General features: G+C 43.0%; 1 protein-coding gene across 31 annotated transcripts in view; it reads left to right on the top strand.

The window, feature by feature from the left end:
* The first annotated feature begins 187 nt into the window (after positions 1 to 187).
* The window catches only part of TNNT3 (troponin T3, fast skeletal type), a 35,488-nt gene continuing 17,513 nt past the window's right edge, over positions 188 to 18,162 (top strand). For 4 of the 31 annotated variants that reach the window (XM_010711023.2, XM_085223796.1, XM_010711017.2 and 1 more), the window contains exons 1-15: positions 189 to 320; positions 4,476 to 4,510; positions 5,590 to 5,603; positions 6,326 to 6,343; positions 7,759 to 7,770; positions 8,594 to 8,611; positions 9,858 to 9,872; positions 10,648 to 10,662; positions 11,463 to 11,477; positions 12,005 to 12,019; positions 12,811 to 12,825; positions 13,628 to 13,642; positions 14,331 to 14,345; positions 15,221 to 15,235; positions 17,515 to 17,529. In XM_010711023.2, coding sequence (XP_010709325.1) covers positions 4,491 to 4,510; positions 5,590 to 5,603; positions 6,326 to 6,343; positions 7,759 to 7,770; positions 8,594 to 8,611; positions 9,858 to 9,872; positions 10,648 to 10,662; positions 11,463 to 11,477; positions 12,005 to 12,019; positions 12,811 to 12,825; positions 13,628 to 13,642; positions 14,331 to 14,345; positions 15,221 to 15,235; positions 17,515 to 17,529 — 217 coding nt within the window. In that variant the 5' untranslated portion in view covers positions 189 to 320; positions 4,476 to 4,490. 31 annotated transcript variants of the gene reach the window in all.

Genomic DNA, 18,162 nt, shown 5'->3' with positions numbered 1-18,162 from the left:
GGTAGTGTAAATATAGAAACACAAACCCCGCTGTTTTTTTTAATCCAAACACGTCCCTCCCATCTATGCATCATCTGTGCAATCCCTCCAGCTGCTCCTATACATGGTATGACTTTTTTTTTTTTTTTTTTCCCACCCTTTCCCTCACTCCTTGCCCCACTCCCTTCCTTTCCCTGCCCATCGTGGGGGGCTGGGGGCCAATCGGCTCCTGCAGACGATCAAATGTCACTATAACTTGAGAGCAGCAGCACCCCAGGACGCCTGCAGATCTCAGCCCGTCCCCTCTGCAGGGAGTTCCGCGCCTGCCTCCACAGCCCCAGGTAAGTGGGATCCCACTGGGAAGCATGGTGGGGCTGAGGTTTGGATGAGGGATGATCCTAAGCGGAGCGATGGAGGTTTGTGAGGTCTGGGATCCTGCATAGACAGAGTGTCCCCACTAAGGAAAGGGCACTTTTCCTTACTCCCTTTGATGGGGTGTTGCACGAGACTGGTGTCACCTGTAGGGACCTGGGTTCGAGAGTGAGCAGTAGGGAACGAGACACCTCCAAAGCCCAGGCTGGGAATGATGCGGCAATGATGTTTGGAGTCAAGGAGATGTACGTAGCGTTCAGGAAAACTCCAAGGCAGCAACGTAGAAACACTGATGTGTCTCCAGAAGAAAGGGATGGCCAAGACAGGGGACAAGGAGGGTGGAAGAGCACTAATGCAACCACTGAAAACTTCCACTCCTTGCACAGAAAGAAGAAAATTAGAGAAGTAATCTCTGCAGGAGGTAGATGAGTAAATTCAGCATGGCTATGGGATGTTTGCTATAAGTGTGGCTTCAAAGCCCTGTGCCTTGCTGGCCTGACTGCTGGTGTGGGTGGCATGGAGGATCTCCAGTGTGCTGGGGGGGCTGTGGGTGACTGCCAGGCTAGGCACATGGGGACAGGATGGGGCAAAGGTAGGGGGCGTCAGTTAGGCACAGCTGATCTCTCTATTTTAGCCTTGTTGCTTCTGGCTGCCTCTACACAACAAGTAGACAACACCGAAAGATGAGCTTAAAGGGTGTGTTTTAGGGCAAGAATTGGCGTTTTGCTTTGTGTCGGTGGAGGACAGGGAGACAGGTGAGATCCACTACTCAACCCCAGTAGTGAGAGAAGCACTTATTGGTGGAAAATACCAAGCAGTTCAGAAACAAATGAGGGGACAGGTCAAAGGTAGAAATGTATATAAATATATACCTGTGTGGATAATATATTATTACAAAAGTAAAATTAATAGGTGTGCTGAGTTTGCAGCAGTCTCTGCTAGGAAAGCATGGCTGTTTGGTGGATTGAACCCTGCTTCTTGTCTGATTGCTGTTTCATTGCCCGTGCACAGCCAATTTATTCCTTCCTCCCTTCTGTAGTGCTCCTGCCACCTTGCCTCCCTTGTATGGCTGGTGGTGGGCTTTTTCCAAGGATGGGCTTAGGGTACAAGGGAGCCCGTTCCTCCTCCCAGCTGGCAGGCAGCAGGCACATTCCCAGCTGCTAAGATGCTTCTTGGGACGTGATGGCTTTGCTCCTTTGGCCAGGGACAGAAGTGTTTGGGGTCGAAGAGGACGAGCTGAGCTGGCCCCTGGCCATTTGGGGTTGAGGAGGAAGGGGGCATTTGCTCTGCCAGCTGGGAGGGCAAGCAATAAAACTGCCACATCCCTATGTTTATTGGAAAAGCAAGTGAGCATGTGTGGCTTAATTTTTGAATGGAACAAGCACTAGGACTTGAAGAAAGTAAGCAAATAAAACTAAAAATGAAATGATTCAGGGTTTTTAGCTTGAATGAAATGCAAAAGGTAAGCTTTGTTTTCACCTGAAGGGGTGAGAGGAGGCAGGAAGCTCGGGCTGGCAAAGCTATGTTTTGCTTTACTCCCAGATGGTGGGCATTATTAGCTAATTGATTTTATTACATCCTTAAACCTCATTCAAGTCCAAACCCCATTTTTCTCTGTCACTGTACAAACAAAAACCAGTTATTGCCTCAAGGTGCTAACAGCCTTAATCTCAGGCTGCGTTCACTGCGTGTAATGTAATTTCCACTGAAGGGCAATCCTGAGCCAGCTGGAGATTTTCCATTGCCGTCAGTGAAATAATATATAGTGTTCTTAGTGAATTGCTTTCTTCAGTCCCTTTTGGAGATAAATACGGATCTGTTTTATTTGTATTTTTCTTGCTATGTGGTTTTGTCCTTGTCTTTTTTTGATTTGTTTTATCCAGGGCCTGGAAAGCCCCTCTGGTTTGGGGCATTTGGGTGTCAGAGATTTTGGTATTCTCATTTGGCTTTTCTCGCATGTGGGCAAATGCCATGCCAAGTCCCACTCGCTGTCACAGCACTTGGATTAACAAATATGGAAGAGCGTAGGGGAGTACCAATGTGACAACCCTCAGCAAGAAGTCCTGAGAGCTAAATTGGAGAGTGGATGAGCTCATTCCAATAACAGTTAATAGCAAGCCTGATTGCAAAGTGTCCTGTAGACTTCAATTGCCTTGGAAAGAACAGTATGCCCTGCATTACATGCCCACCCTGCACCAAACAGGCATTTTCATTTCCACATGTAGGGCTCTTGGCCTATTTTCTTCTCCTGCACAGAGTATGTGCCATGCAGTGAAATTGGAAGTTTAGTCCAAAGCTCTTCAGCCCATCTTTTTATTTATTTTTTTGTTTTATTCCATCTTGGGAAGAATGAAATTTCCCTTTACAAACTAAAGCAGAATGCATGGGAGGATTGGCCATTGCCTTCAGTCCTACAGACCACATACCTTAGTATAAGCTAACAGCTGGTCATTTGAAAGGTTCCCTCCTTGGGCCTTTGCCAGGACAATCTCTACTAACCCACTGCAGAAAGCAACATACTGTTAAGTGTTATTGCTATTAGCTCAAATAATTTTTGGAGGCCAAAGAGAGATTGTAAAGCGATCATACTGCTAGCCCCTCTGCAGACAGTGAGAGGAAGCCTTAATTCTGAAGACTGGATGGTCTAGATAAAGAGAGATGAGAGGTGGTGTTATACTTAAGCAAGCACTTGGAGCTCAATGATCCTTAGGGTCCCTTCCACACTAAGCAGTTCTGTGATTCTAAAAGCCTTTTGCAGAGCTGAGGTTACTCCAATACAGGAGTCACGCCGTGGGGGGAGCAATCATAGCTACCAATTAAATGCAGCCTTGCGCCAAGTGATTATAGAACCCAGGTCTTGTGTGTCCTAGCAGTAGGCCATCTTCCCATTTCTAACACAGCCATTGCTGTCATGAGTTCCAGGGCAATGCTGAGTTCTTATAAATAATAATAAAGTATATGGGGAGGTTGAAAATGCAGCCTGCTTAGAACATGAATTTTTAAATCCTGTTGGTGTCAACGAGTAGCATTAAAGAGTGGTGTTCAGGGTCACTGCTGGGGAATGGAAAGGATCCCTTATAGGGCAGAGTTGGAGCCTCTGGGATTACTGCCTTCCTCTGAAATAGAAAGCTTCTGAGCTGCAGTTGTTCCTTTTGAACTTAAATCAGTCCACCTGCTCCTTCAAGACATCTCTCATATATCAGCTGAGTAATGAAGTTGTGAAAGTCACGGTTTGGGTTTCCCAGCCAAGAGGAGCCTGGCTTTGTATTTTAAGACCTACTGCCAATTTGAAGGAAGTCTGGAGGGGCCCTGACTACCTCCTGCCCCCAGCTTCAGGGCAGACAGGACTTTTAGAAGGGTGGGGGCCTTGCACTGCAATGTGCTCAAACATAAGCCAGAGAAGAGTGGCTTGAGCCATGGATGGATTTGTCTCACATGCGTTGTGAGATGTGTTGTAATAAGTAGAACTGGCTGGGTTGATATAGGTTACTTAACCATGCATTTGGCCAGTTTTCATCCTAAATTAATCAACAGCCCATTGTTCATGTTTTAATCAACTATGTAAGCCAGACATGTTAATGCACTTAATGACAGTTTCTGCATGCTGACGATTAAATAGTTATCTCTGGATATATCTGTGGACTGGTTGGGTTTTTTATTACTACTATATTTTCTTGCTCTGAGTAATGCTTAAAAGCTGGGGTCTTTCCATTTGTAGTAGCATAAAAGAAGGCAAAATTTCTCTGATCTTGCTGAAGTGATGGAAATGTCAGACAGGTGCGAGAGGGCAAGGCCTGTGCCCATCTCCCTGATCCTTGGAGGTTTTGTAACCCAAACCCAGGTCCAGATTTTCCCCCCTGAGGGTGGCTGACTTGATAGGCACATCTTGCCAGCTGATCTTTCCCCTTTGCCACTTCTCCTTCTCATCTGACCTGGCTGGCAGGGGTCTGTAGCACTCCGAAAATGGCAGTGTTGGTGGGGGATTGGCTGCCGTGTGGGAAAGCAGATGCCTGGCTTTTTTCGTCTTCAAATGTCAACCCATCTGCTTCTGCCTTGGAATTATTTAGGAAGCTCTCTCACTAATAACGCTTTTTTTCTTCTTCTTCTTTTCATCTTTTATCTAGAAACCCACTGCCAACATGTCTGATACCGAGGAAGTGTAAGTAGAGAGCGATCCGCCTGCACGTTCATCTGTTCTGCTTGAGTCCGTAGAGTGCCCAAGGGCATTCCCATGGGGATGGGAGGCAGCTGTCACCCCATGCTCAACCCCCAAGGCGTTGAGCAGCAGGGAAAGGACTCCAAGTGTCAAACGGTCTGTTGGAGTTCGTGCAGAAGGGAAAGTCTTCCTGGCACCTTGACCCAACCCCACTTGTCCTTAGAGGCCATGGTGCTACTCATAATGGAATCTGAATGAAGTATAGAGTGGTGGAGTAATTGCTTTCTGCCCTGATGTAACAAGTTCAAAGTAATGTGTCCAAATGCAATGAGATCAGTTGGCATTTCTACGTCAGTAAGTAGAGAGGGAAGATTTAAGGCAATCATAGGGTCAGAGGCTTCAAGTGTTGACCTGCTGAGGTCAGTTAGCCTCTTTGCTTACTACAAGGCCATTATTTCCAACCAACTCTTAAATAATAAACACAAAAAAATTTCCTAAGATGAAATTCAACACTTTTTAGAGCAACATCTATTCAAAACATCCCTTGCTTGGTCTCTTTCAGCTGTGCCCTGTCCAACTCCTTCAGGCATGGCTGGTTCAAGGTTTGGGGTTTGTGCTAGGTGACGGTGGTGCAGGAAAGGCTAGGGAGCAGAGGTGAGGAATGGGAACAGAACACGAAGTTGAGGTGATAACAACCATGGTATAAACATCAACAGCATCTGATTTATCCAAAATTTTTAGTAGGCACCTCTAGAATTAAAGGCCATCATGCACAGTGCATTGGGGCTGAAGTCCATCAGCCTTACCAGCCTCTGCAGAGTGTTTCCTTGTAGTTATATGATGGTAACATTATGCTGGGACGTGGCTCCATGTGCACCAGCAGAATCAGGAACATTAGTAAACTGACTTTTAATAATCTTAAAGTTAAGCAACTCTTCTGAGAGCAAAGAGAGAATGGGGGAAAGAAGAAAAAACATAGATTTTAAACAGAAGTGTATTGGATTTCTTCAGCATAGCCTGCAATAGTATGGAGTGGAAGAAAAATTTAGTTTCAGTAACAATTTTTTTTTTCTTTCTCACAGGGAGCACGGAGAGGGTAAGTCCGAATCTCTAATTTCTTCTGTGCAAGTCTGTAGCATTCACTGACTGTGTCTATCTTTTCCTTTCTGCTTATCGTTGGTCTCTTACTGTAATGTGCTGGTGCAGTTAGCTTTACCTGATGTCTAAGTATATGTCGTTGTCTTTTTTGCATGTCAGTGTTTGCCTGTCTCTGTGCTGTGGGCCAATATTGGGATTTCAGCCCAAAACTGATGTCCTGACTGTGTGGGGATGCTCCTCTTTTTTTTGTAGGGGCACTGCCATCTGCTGGCAATTTATTTTGATAGTTTTGCAGACATATAATTTCTGTTTTAAAACATAGAAATGCAGCATACTTAAGCAACATAGAAACGTGTATTTTTTTTTAATTTTCTGTTGTTTGTTTCTTTAAATATTTCTTGGACCTCCCTGCTACTTCTTTCCCTTAACGTGTTTGTACACCTGAGCTTCCATTGGTCAAGAAAAAAATTAAGTACAGTATTACCCTCCTCCCATTGTACAGCATTTTCTCAAACAGCTTGTTTGCTGTTTTTCTTTTTGATTTGAAAGTGGATCCTTTGAGTGCATCTTGCCCATATCCATGTGAATTTAAAGGGTTCTGTAATGAGTGACATCCTACTGATGTGTGACCTGTTATTGGCTTTTTGTGTTGGATGCTAAAGTTGATGATTGTCTGCTTTTTTTTTTTTCCCCCCCCCCACCTCCTCTATTTCAATGCAGAGGAATACGAAGAAGAAGGTAACAAAGTACTTGGAATGTAACTGATCTTTCCTGGATTCTTGGTTCTACCTTTCTCTTGTCTGTATTTGACCCTTCTCTTTGACACTTGCCACTAAAGGTGATCTGAAACACTTGATCTGTCAGTCAAAACATGGCCAAGCTGGGACCGTGATCTGCAGACATGTTGTGATAAAAGATGATATTTGTAGGAGCAATTGGAGATGGTGATTAAGCTGAATCTTGAAATGGAAAAGCAGAGTGGGCTGTCTGGCTCCAGAGGAGCACCAGGCACAGGGTACTGGGAAGTCTGGAAAAGGTGAGGCAAGGAATTAGCTGGCAAAGAGGAAGTCTTTCAGTTGCACCATTAGCTGGCAAAAGGTGATTTGACAAGCTGCTAGAGACACAGAGGAAGCTTTGGAAAGATGGAGTATGAAAAGCCTTTCACACCCCTGAGCTTTTTCACCTGACTTGTTTCAGAGTCTGCAGTTAGCAGGGAGGGGAAGTGTATCACTGGTTTTGCTGGGCACTTCTGACATGTTCAGGCAAGTGTAGCTGTCAGTTGTCATCCTTCATTTTCCCATGGTATCTGGAACTGAAATGAGGGCAAAACTCTGGGGCACATCCGTAGGAGTTTTACTTTCTCCCAAGAGCTCACTTAGTGTCCAAGACACTTTCTAAAGGGTCAAGTGAAAGCCTTTTCTGGGAGGTGGAACTGCCCGTATTGCCCACCTTCGAGACACTGTCATCTGCAGAAAAGAAATGCCCATCTTGGGGCCTTTATGCAGAGCAGCTGGTTCCCCTCAGGTTGCTGCCAGTAAGTAATTCCCATCAGCAGTGATGGGAACAGAAGGGAGCTTGCTCAGAATAGTTCCTGCTCTAAGGCGTAGCTGTATTTCCCTCAGCATCCCTACCAGGGAGATAAGGAGATCAAGGGCCCAAGAGCAGGTGCCAAATGCATTGTAGAGGTGTCTCCAGTGGCTGCTGCCCAGAGAGGCAGAGCTGGGGAGATGTCAGTGCTGCTCATACTCCATCCTTCTTTGCACCTTGTCAAACGTCCAAAGAGTGAGCAAAGGGTGTCATTCCTACAGACAAGCCTTCCTAAAAGGAGAAGTACTGCTTTCCTCTCTCCTTCTTTCCCTTACTATCTCCTTTTGAATTTCAATATTGTAATAATTGAAATTAAAAGGCAGGTGACTACAGTCCTACTTTTCTTCATCTGCATGACCATCTCCTCTGATGTATCTTGCATTGTTCTCCAGTTTTGCTTGATTTTTGTGCTATCTTCCAAAGCAACCCATATAACTTTTTCCCATCACTTTCTAACCACTCATTCTCCAGGCCTTTCCTGACTAGAATACCAGTTTCTAACAGTTTTCTGTTTCCATTTTCCTGTTTGCTGTGGCTTCTTGTTCCGTGACGCTTGCCATCTGAAGCTCATGAAACAGGTATGTGACATGGCTTCTGCTTTCTTTCTCTCTTGGTGCAGAGGAAGAACATGTACAAAGAAATACAGAGCAAACAGTTCACACTTGGTGGCCAGGATGTGGTCCTGAGCCACAGACATCAATGCAGTGACAGCTATTGATGTCACTTATTGAGCTGGTAGGAAACTGTGTCTTTTATATATAGATGCACATACATAATGTGTGTTTATACATAAATATGCACACACACATACAAGTGGGTAGTTATATATGTATATGGAAAGAAATACTTGGTTTGTTCTATCTTTTTTACTACAGTGTAACTTTCTTCTCCCAGAGGTGTTAAATCCTCTCTCCAAAATCTTAAATTAAAAAAAAATAAGGTGGTGGAGAACTCTGGGAAATTAACATCCATTTCTTGAAATTCAGTGATGAATTTCTTTAACGATTCAAGATTTGAAGAATCTAAAATCTAAATTTGTAGCTGTTCAAGAAACATGGATTAAAAAAAAATAATGGAGAAATTTTATTTGTGGTTAAAATTTCATCAAAACTGAGCTTTAGGAAATGTCAACCAGCTCTAATAAAGATAACTTAGTGGGTGACTTTTTAATGTGGATTTTATTTGTGGTCATATTTCCATATTTCAGTAACATTTAGAACACCATAAGATGCCCATGAAGATGTTATTTTTATTTCTCTCTCATTCTGTGACTTCATCACTGTGTATTCTTACCCTTGGTAAGAATGGGGTGCTTGGAAAACCTCAAGGATGTTTAAATAAGACATTTCTGCTTTAATTTTCTTCTTTATTCTCTTCACTGCATGATGTTGCCACCCACAGAAGAGGTCCATGAAGAAGGTATGTGGAAGGATACCTCTGCTCTGCTCTTTGCAGGGCTCAGTGTAGAAGAAAACAACAGGCGAGAGAACGATGCTGGAACAAGGGATGCCTCACCTGAAAACACTTACTTCCCCTGAGCCTCTACATTCCCACAAGAGGATCAACTGGTTTAGGAAGGCATCTGAGGAAGTTTTGGGGTCCCACCATGGGTCCCCATAAGTTGTGTATCCATCGACACCTCCACTGGTTTTGGGGAGGGAATAGCATGGGAAATGTGGGCACCACCCCCTCCTCCAGACCACAGTAGGCTCTGTGGCTGGTTTTTAGCCCTGGGTGTTGATAACACCAGCCAAAGAGCAGCTGAGGTCTAGCTCTGAAGGTCTATATCCCATATCAACTGGTTTCTCCTGCATAGCTTGGCAGATAATCATCAGATGGATTTTAAAGTCAAAATCCATCTCTGGCAAGGTATGTGTGTAGCCACGTGTTACACAGTACATATTCTATAATATGTAATATTATATATAGTATGTCATATATATTATGAGTTATAGACTATAATATATAGTATTATATATAATATAAATAATAACACCTGCATTCTGTGGTGTTATTAGTTACATCTGTGAGGATACTGGCAAATAACTCGGCTGGCTCTCTGCAGGGTGTGTGGTATCTGCAGGACCAGGCAAGGAGCTGGAACAGAAACCCACCCTTTGTACTTTATTTGTCTGGGGCTTGGTGCTCCGGGTATGAGGATCCAAAGAGTGGGTTGGTTCCCTTTGCATTTGCAAAGCTTTGTGCTGTTGGCATGTATGAAAAACCCATGAACCTGTCTATAATGGGAGCAGATTAGCTCGGAGCAGCTGACAGGGTTTTTGCAGATTGCAGGTCCTGAAGGATTGACACTTCTTGTATCCATGCACACTCTGATCACCTGTCACCATTTTTTGTCTCTCTATTTCACACCCCTGTGTGTTCTATACTCCCCCTATTGCTTTCACATACCCTTTAGTCTAACTGCTCTTGTTTTTCCATCTCACTGTTCTGGCTCTCTGCCTATTTTTTCTCTACCCTTTGGTACTTCCCACCTAAAGCTCATGGGGAAGGTAATGTACATTTAAAACAAACACATCTGATGTGGCCACTTAAATCAGCTTTATTCTTTATTCCCTCCCCCCTGTTTTGTATGAGGTTGTTTTGCAGTTCCTAACGCTCTTGTCTTTCTTTGCATCCTGCTCTGTGACTCTTCCACTCACTAAAGCTCATCATGGGGAAGGTATGTGAGATGACTCCCAAATTCCCATTGTACAGAGTAAGCTCAGATGTAGCCAAGACGACCCGAGATGTTAAAGGGAAAACAGGAGCTGAAAATAGTCATAGGAATGCAGATTTAAACTTACAGCTGTGTTGGGTGCTGTTCTCCCATCATGTTTGGTCTTGACACTTAATGTTCTGATGATACTTTCTAGGAATCCTTGCATGAAAACAAAGTGTCAGGCTAGTGGGAAACATAAAACCCTTGGGCAGCTTGGATACCCTGTGCTCCAAGGCTGCGTGTTTCTCTTTGGGAGGCACAAATTTTTGTACCTCATGTTGAGTTGGGCCAAATGTTGGCCAACCTGTGGGTGTGCCCATGGCAGCCTTTCCTCATGCCCATTTCTTAGCTTTGATGTCTGTTGTGTAATAAAGCAACTGGCAATGATTTCTATATTATTTAGCTTAACAAATGATTGAAGATGGCTTTTGTCATGTTGATCTAAAGCACTTACTTGTCCTCTTGGTATTAAGTGCACGTTTAATGCAGTGATGTTCATTTAATACAAATGACAGTCTATACAGCAATGTAAATAGGGTTTATGCTCATAATATCTCAGATTGCCTGTACCCTCAATTTCAGTAGTGATTTTTTGTATCTGTATTATTTAATTTCCCCCAATACTGTCTCAGAAATTCCCTCTCCTTTGTTTTGTATGAGTGCAAGGTTGTCTTTCAGTTCCTAACGCTCTTGTTTTTCTTTGCATCCTGCTCTGTGACTCTTCCACTCACTAAAGCTCACCATGAGGAAGGTATGTGAGATGATTGCCAAATTCCCTTTGTTCAGGGTAAGCTCCGATGTGGCCAAGAGGAAACCAAGATGTTAGGGGGAAGCAGGAGCTGAAAATAGACATAGGAGTGCAGAATTAAACCTACAGCTGCGTTGGGTTCTGTACTCCCTTCATATTCTGCCTTGACACTTAATAGTCCTGGTGATGCTATGTAGTATTTGTTGCCTGAAAACAAAGTGTCAGGCTGCTGGGAAACACAGAACTCTTAGACAGCTTGAACAACCTCCGCTCCAGGGCTGACTGTATCTCTTCAGGTTGCACAACACTTGGACCTCCATTTGTTGGCCAAGTGCTGACCAACCTATGGGTGTGCCCATGGCTGGTGTTCCCATGGCAGCCTTTCTTTCCTTATGTCCATTTCTTAGCTTTGATGTCTGTTGCATATTAAAGCAACTGGCAATGATTTCTGTATTATTTGGTTTTACAAATGATTAAAGATGGCTTTTGTCATGTTGATCTTAAGCACTTACTTGTCCTCTTGGTATTAAGTATTAAGCTTTATCCAGTAATGCAGTAATGTTCATTTAATACAAATGACATCTAATACAGCAATGTAAATAGGGTTTATGCTCATAATATCTCAGATTGCCTGTACCCTCAATTTCAGTAGTGATTTTTGTATCTGTATTATTTTTTTTCCCCTCAATACTGTCTCAGAAATCCCCTCCCCTCTGTTTTGTATGGATGCTAGGTTGTCTTGCAGTTCCTAACGCTCTTGTCTTTCTTTGCATCCTGCTCTGTGATTCTTCCATTCACTAAAGCTCATCATGGGGAAGGTATGTGAGATGACTCCCAAATTCCCTTTGTTCAGAGTAAGCTCAGAAGTGGCCAAGAGAAACCAAGATGTTAAGGGGAAGCAGGAGCTGAAAATAAACATAGGAGTGCAGATTTAAATCTACAACTGTGATGGGTTCTGTACTCCCTTCAAGTTCAGTCTTGACCCTTAATGTCCTAATGATACTGTGTAGTAATTGTTGCCTGAAAACAAAGTGTCAAACTGCTGGGAAACATAAAACTTTTGTTGGTATTAAGTCTATGCTTTATCCAGTAAAGCAGTAATGTGCATTTAAGACATGCCTGCTTATACAGCTACTTAATTCATGTTTGTGTTCATAATTTCTCAGGTTCCCTGTACCCTCAATTTCAATAGTGATTTTTTTGTATCCATGTTATATAATTTTCCCACAATGCTGTCTCAGAAATCCCCTCCCCTATATTTTGTATGGATGCAAAGCTGTTTTCCAGTTTCTAACTCTCTCAACTTCCTTTGCATCCTGCTCTGTGACTCTTCCACTCACTAAAGAGCATCATGAGGAAGGTATGTGAGATAATTCCTAAATTCCCATTGGGCGGAGTAAGCACTGATAGGGCCAAGAGGACGTGAGATGTCAAAGGGAAACAGGAGCTGAAAACAGACATAGGAGAGCAGAATTACACCTGCAGCTGGGTTGGGTTCTGTACTCCCTTCATGTTCTGCCTTGACACTTAATGTCCTGGTGGTACTGTCTAGTAATTGTCGCATGAAAACAAAGTGCCAAGATAGTGGGAAACATAAAACTCCTAGGCAGCTTGTTAACACTTTGCTCTAGGGCTGGCTGTATCTATTTGGATTGCACAACATCTTGGACCTCCATTTGTTGGGCCAAGTGCTGACCAACCTGTGGGTGTGCCCATGGCTGGTGTTCCCATGGCAGCCTTTCTTTCCTCATGTCCATTTCTTAGCTTTGATGTCTGTTGTGTAATAAAGCAACTGGCAATGATTTCTATATTATTTAGCTTAACAAATGATTGAAGATGGCTTTTGTCATGTTGATCTAACGCACTTACTTGTCCTCTTGGTATTAAGTGCACGTTTAATGCAGTAATGTTCACTTAATACAAATGACATCTATTACAGCCATGTAAATAGGATTTATGCTCATAATATCTCAGGTTGACTGCACCCTCAATTTCAGTAGTGATTTTTTGTATCTGTATTATTTAATTTCCCCCAATACTGTCTCAGAAATCCCCTCCCCTCTGTTTTGTATGAGTGCAAGGTTGTCTTGCAATTACTAATGCTCTCGTCTTTCTTTGCATCCTGTTCTGTGACTCTTCCACTCACTAAAGCTCATCATGGGGAAGGTATGTGAGATAATTCTGTAATTCCCCATATGCAGAGTAAGCATTGTAGTGGGCAGGAGGACCCAAGATATTAAAGGGAAAACAGGAGCTGAAAATAGACATAGGAGTGCAGATTTAAACTTATACAGCTGAATTTGGTTCTGTACTCCCTCCACTTCATGTTTGGTCTTGACTCTTAATGTCCTATTGATACTTTCTAGTAATTGTTGCCTGAAAACAGTGTCAATGTACTGGGAAACATAAAATTCCTGGGCAGCTTGAACACCCTCTGCTACGAGGTTGTGTGCGCCTCTTTGGGAGGCACAAATTTTTGGACCTCGTGTTGGGCCAAGTGCTAGCCAACCTGTGGGTGTGCCCATGGCTGGTGTTCCCATGGCAGCCTTTCCTCATGTCCATTTCTTAGCTTTGATGTCTGTTGTGTAATAAAGCAACTGGCCATTCTTTCTATATTACTTAGCTTTGCAAATGATTGAAGATGGCTTTTGTCATGTTGATATAAAGGACTGACTTATCCTCTGTCTGTTGGTATTAAGTGCATGTCTTATCCAGTAATGCTGTAATGTGCAATTAGGTCAAATGGCATCTTATACAGCTAATTAGTTCAGGTCTGTGTTCATAATATCTCAGATTGCCTGTACCTTCAATTTCAGTAGTGATTTTTGTATCTGTTATTTTATTTTCCCACAATACTGTCTCAGAAATCCCCTCCCTTCTGTTTTGTATGAGTGCAAGGTTGTCTTGCAGTTCCTAACGCTCTTGTCTTTCTTTGCATCCTGCTCTGTGACTCTTCCACTAACTAAAGCTCATCATGGGGAAGGTATGTGAGATGACTCCCAAATTCCCTTTGTTCAGAATAAGCTCAGAAGTGGTCAAGATGACCTGAGATGTTAAAGGGAAAACAGGAGCTGTTGCATGATAACAAAGTGTCAAGCTTGCGGGAAACATAAAACCCTTGGGCAGCTTGGATACCCTGTGCTCCAAGGCTGCGTGTTTCTCTTTGGGATGCACAAATTTTTGTACCTCATGTTGTGTTGGGCCAAATGCTGGCCAACCTGTGGGTGTGCCCATGGCTGGTGTTCCCATGGCAGCCTTTCTTTCCTCATGCCCACTTTTTAGCTTTGATGTCTGTTGCATATTAAAGCAACTGGCAATGATTTCTATATTATTTAGCTTAACAAATGATTGAAGATGGCTTTTGTCATGTTGATATAAAGGACTGACTTATTCTCTGTCTGTTGGTATTAAATGCATGTTTTATCAAAAATTGCATTAATGTACATTTCGTGACATCTTATACAGCTACCTAACTTAGGAATATGTCCATAATATCTTCAGTCTGCCTGTACCCTATTTCATTAATGTTTTTTGTATCTGTATTATTTTCCCAAATTACTGTCTCAGAAATCCCCTCCCCTCTGTTTTGTATGGATGCAAGGTTGTCTTGCAGTTCCTAACGCTCTTGTCTTTCTTTGCATCCTGCTCTGTGACTCTTCCACTCACTAAAGCTCACCATGAGGAAGGTATGTGAGATAATTCTGAAATTCCCTTTGTTCAGAGTAAGCTCAGTTGTGGCCAAGAGGACCCAAGATATCAAAAGGAAACAGGAGCCTGAAAATAAACATAGGAGTGCAGATTTAAATCTACAACTGTGATGGGTTCTGTACTCCCTTCAAGTTCAGTCTTGACCCTTAATGTCCTGATGATACCTGGTTGTAATTGTTGCATGGTATTGAAGAGTCAAGGTGCTGGGAAAGTAAAACCCTTGAGCAGTTTGGAAACACTCTGCTCCAAGGCTGTTTGTCTCTTTGGGAGGCACAGTACCTTGAATGTCCTGTTGTATTGGGCCAAGTACCAGCCAACCTAGTGATGTGCCCCGGCTCATTTTCCTACAACAGCCTTTCCACCTGCTCATTCCTTAGCTTTGGTGTATGTTGTGTAATAAAACAACTGGCCATTATTTCTATATTATTTAGTTTTTCAAATGATTAAAGATGCAATTTTCTGGGCTATCATCTGGTAGTAAGTGCAGCTTTATGCCACCAAAAGGCTGTAGGCTTCAGGTTGTAATTCCACTCTGAGCCTGAGAAAGCATTGGCAGTGTGAGACTGTGTGCTTTATCCAGAAATGCAGTAATGTGTATTTAAGACAAATGACATCTGATATTGCCACTTAAATAGGGTTTATGATCATAATATCTCAGATTGCCTGCACCCTCAATTTCAGTAGTTATTTTTGTACCTGTATTATTTTATTTTCCCACAATACTGTCTCAGAAATCCCCTTCCACCCCCCACCCCTCCCCCCTCTGTTTTGTATGAGTACAAGGTTGTCTTGCAGTTCCTAACTCTCTCATCTTCCTTTGCATCCTGCTCTGTGACTCTTCCACTCACTAAAGCTCACCATGAGGAAGGTATGTGAGATGATTCCGAAGTTCCCATTGTTCACAGTAAGCTCAGATGGCTGCAGGAGGACCCAAGATGTTAAAGGGAAACAGGAGCTGAAAATAGACATAGGAGTGCAGATTTAAACTTATACAGCTGCATTTGGTTCTGTACTCCCTTCATGTTCAGTCTTGACACTTAATAGTCCTGGTGATGCTATGTAGTATTTTTTGCCTGAAAACAAAGTGTCAAGGTGCTGGGAAACACAGAACTCCTAGGCAGCTTGAACACCCTCTGCTCCAAGGCTGCGTGTCTCTCTTTGGGAGGCACAAATTTTTGGACCTCATGTTGTGTTTGGCCAAGTGCTGGCCAACCTGGGGTATGCCCATGGCAGCCTTTCCTCATGCCCATTTCTTAGCTTTGATGTCTCTTGTATAAAAAAGCAACTGGCAATGATTTTTATATTATTTAGCTTTGCAAATGATTAAAGATAGCTTTCTCCATGTTGATGCAATGGAGTTTCTAAGCTATCATTTCATGATAGTAAGTGCAGCCTCATGCCACCAAAAAGCTGTTGGCTTCAGGTTGTAATTCTACTATAATCTTGGGCGAGCTTTGGCAGTGTGAGATTATGTGCTTTATCCAGAACTGCAGTAATGTGCATTTAAGACAAATGACATCTGATAAGGCCACTTAAATCAACTTTACCTTCTTTACCTTCTTACTATCTCTACTACTGCCCTCATTTTCAGTAGCACTTCTTTGTTTTATCCATATTATTTTGTTTCCATGCAATATATTCTCAGACTTCCCCTCCCCTTGATTTTGCATGGGTGCAAGGTTGTTGTATGGGTGTTCCTAACGCTCTTATATTTCTTTGCATTTTGTTTTGTGACTCTTCCACCCACTAAAGCTCACACTCATGTGGAAGGTATGTGCCATTGTTTGCAAATTCCTGTTTATGTCTGGAGCAGTAACATGTGCAGGAATTCTGGAGGTGGCCGAAGAGGAGAGGATGTGAAAATATCCTCTGCGTGACTGCTGGGAGCTGCTTTACTTGTGTAGGACAAGCTATAATAAGTACTAATTGCTGTTCTGATCTAGCTGTCAGCCTCCTGATAGCTCTCCTGGCTGGAAGGCAGGGGGACTGAACAAGATGTGAAGAGCATGTGGTTTTTATATTGAGCTAAGTGCTTTGTCCACACCAATGCCTTCCACAGCTTGAGCAGAGAAGGTCCTGTAATGCATGCTTGTTAACGGAATGCAACCAGTTTTTAGCTGTCGCTGTTGCAACAATTGGTCTCTCCAGCAGTTGCATGCTGTGCTGGATTGGACTGGGCATTGCTTTTATTGCCCTCATGCTCTGATTTCCTTAACCAGGCTGTGTGTGTGGACACCAGTTGGGAAAGGGATTGTGCCACATGTCACACACCATCACACCTGGTTTTCTAAGGGTCAGAACAAGTAGCTTCATTTTGGCTGTGATGTATTTATAGAAAAAAAAGCACATTTAGGAAAAAAAAATAAAAATGTGGTTGCTTGCTTTTTTTTCCCCCACCACTACACCACTAGTGGTATTTTCATGGGTTAATATGTATTTTGAGAACGTGGGGACAGCAAGATCGCTATTTCGCTTGATTTTATAGTGTGTATTAAATGCCAGATCTGGCAAGGCAGAGTGTATGATTAGCAGAATGGTAATACATCATGCCCACCAGAGCATCTGCCCACCAGCCCAACTCCACTGACCTTTAAATGCCCCTCCCAGCCCCTCTCTGGATGCCCGCACTTGATCCCATGAGTCTGAGAGCAGGAATGTGTTCTGTTCACTGTCCTGCACTGGTGTGCCCCATATAGATGATGAAATCCTGGCTGCTTGGGAAATAGGTGCCAGCTCCTCCAAGCCCACTGATTTCTGCAGGGGCTAGGATTTCTATGCACATGAATAAGAGCGGGTTGTCTGCGCCCTTCTCACATGTTCAAACCTATGGGTTCTAATGGACCTGACTTTAATACAAGTTAATCCATGTGCCAACTGATGGTACTGGATTTTTAACATGACTGTGTCATTCACCTGCATTTCATCTCCCAACACCCTGCCTCCTGCCTCCCCACAATTTTCTGATAGAAATCCATTTCCCTTCATATTTATCTTTTAATCTTATTAATGTCTTTTATCCCTTTACTCCCCTCCACCCTGGCTAAAAAACTTGTGACTTGTTTGTTTCTTTTTTAATGATCCTCTCTTTAGTGCTCTAATTCTCTTATCTTTCTTTGCATCTCCTCACCTGCTACTTTCCTCTTAAAGAAGTGCATCATGCAGGTATGTGACTTCTGAATTCCTCTGCGTCAATGTGAAGGGTTATTGAGTGCTGGAGATTCAATTGCAATTGGCCATTTCACAATTGGGTTGTGTTCTGAAATGGGACAAAGTGGAAACATCACCAAAAAAAAAAAAAAAAAGAGAGAAGCCTATCAGTAACTCTGATATTATACTCAGGAATTCGAAGATGGTGGAAGGAACCAGATAAAAGCACAAACATTAACGATAAACTGTAACTTCAGCTTCCTTACACCTTCCATCAGTAATACTTCCCTCTACCTTGTAATGAATAATTATGAGGACGAGCTAATTGATGCATGAAAAATGTAATAACATTTCTGTAAACAGTATTCTAAAGTTTAAGCTGCAGCGATGGCCACTGAGAGGACTCAGAGACTTCCTTGGGCTGCTGACAGGAAAGTTACAAGTTTTATTCTGTGGAAAAGCAGAAACTGAACTTGTAGCATCCTCTACAGTGTGCAAGTGATTCCGTGCCATTTGGGGTAGCTTCCTGAGACCTGTCACATCTCAGTACAGCCCATCCCGCCTATTCCCCTTTGCTGTCTGTAAAGGGATACCAGCTCAGCTTCCTTCAGTGTCTGAAGCTGGGAGGGATGTCTGATTGATTTTGCA

Source organism: Meleagris gallopavo, chromosome 5 (assembly GCF_905368555.1).
Source record: "Meleagris gallopavo chromosome 5, MGAL_WU_HG_1.1, whole genome shotgun sequence".
Lineage (NCBI taxonomy): Eukaryota > Metazoa > Chordata > Aves > Galliformes > Phasianidae > Meleagris > Meleagris gallopavo.
Note: the sequence above shows the minus strand (reverse complement) of the source record. Positions and strands in the feature narration are given on the sequence as shown.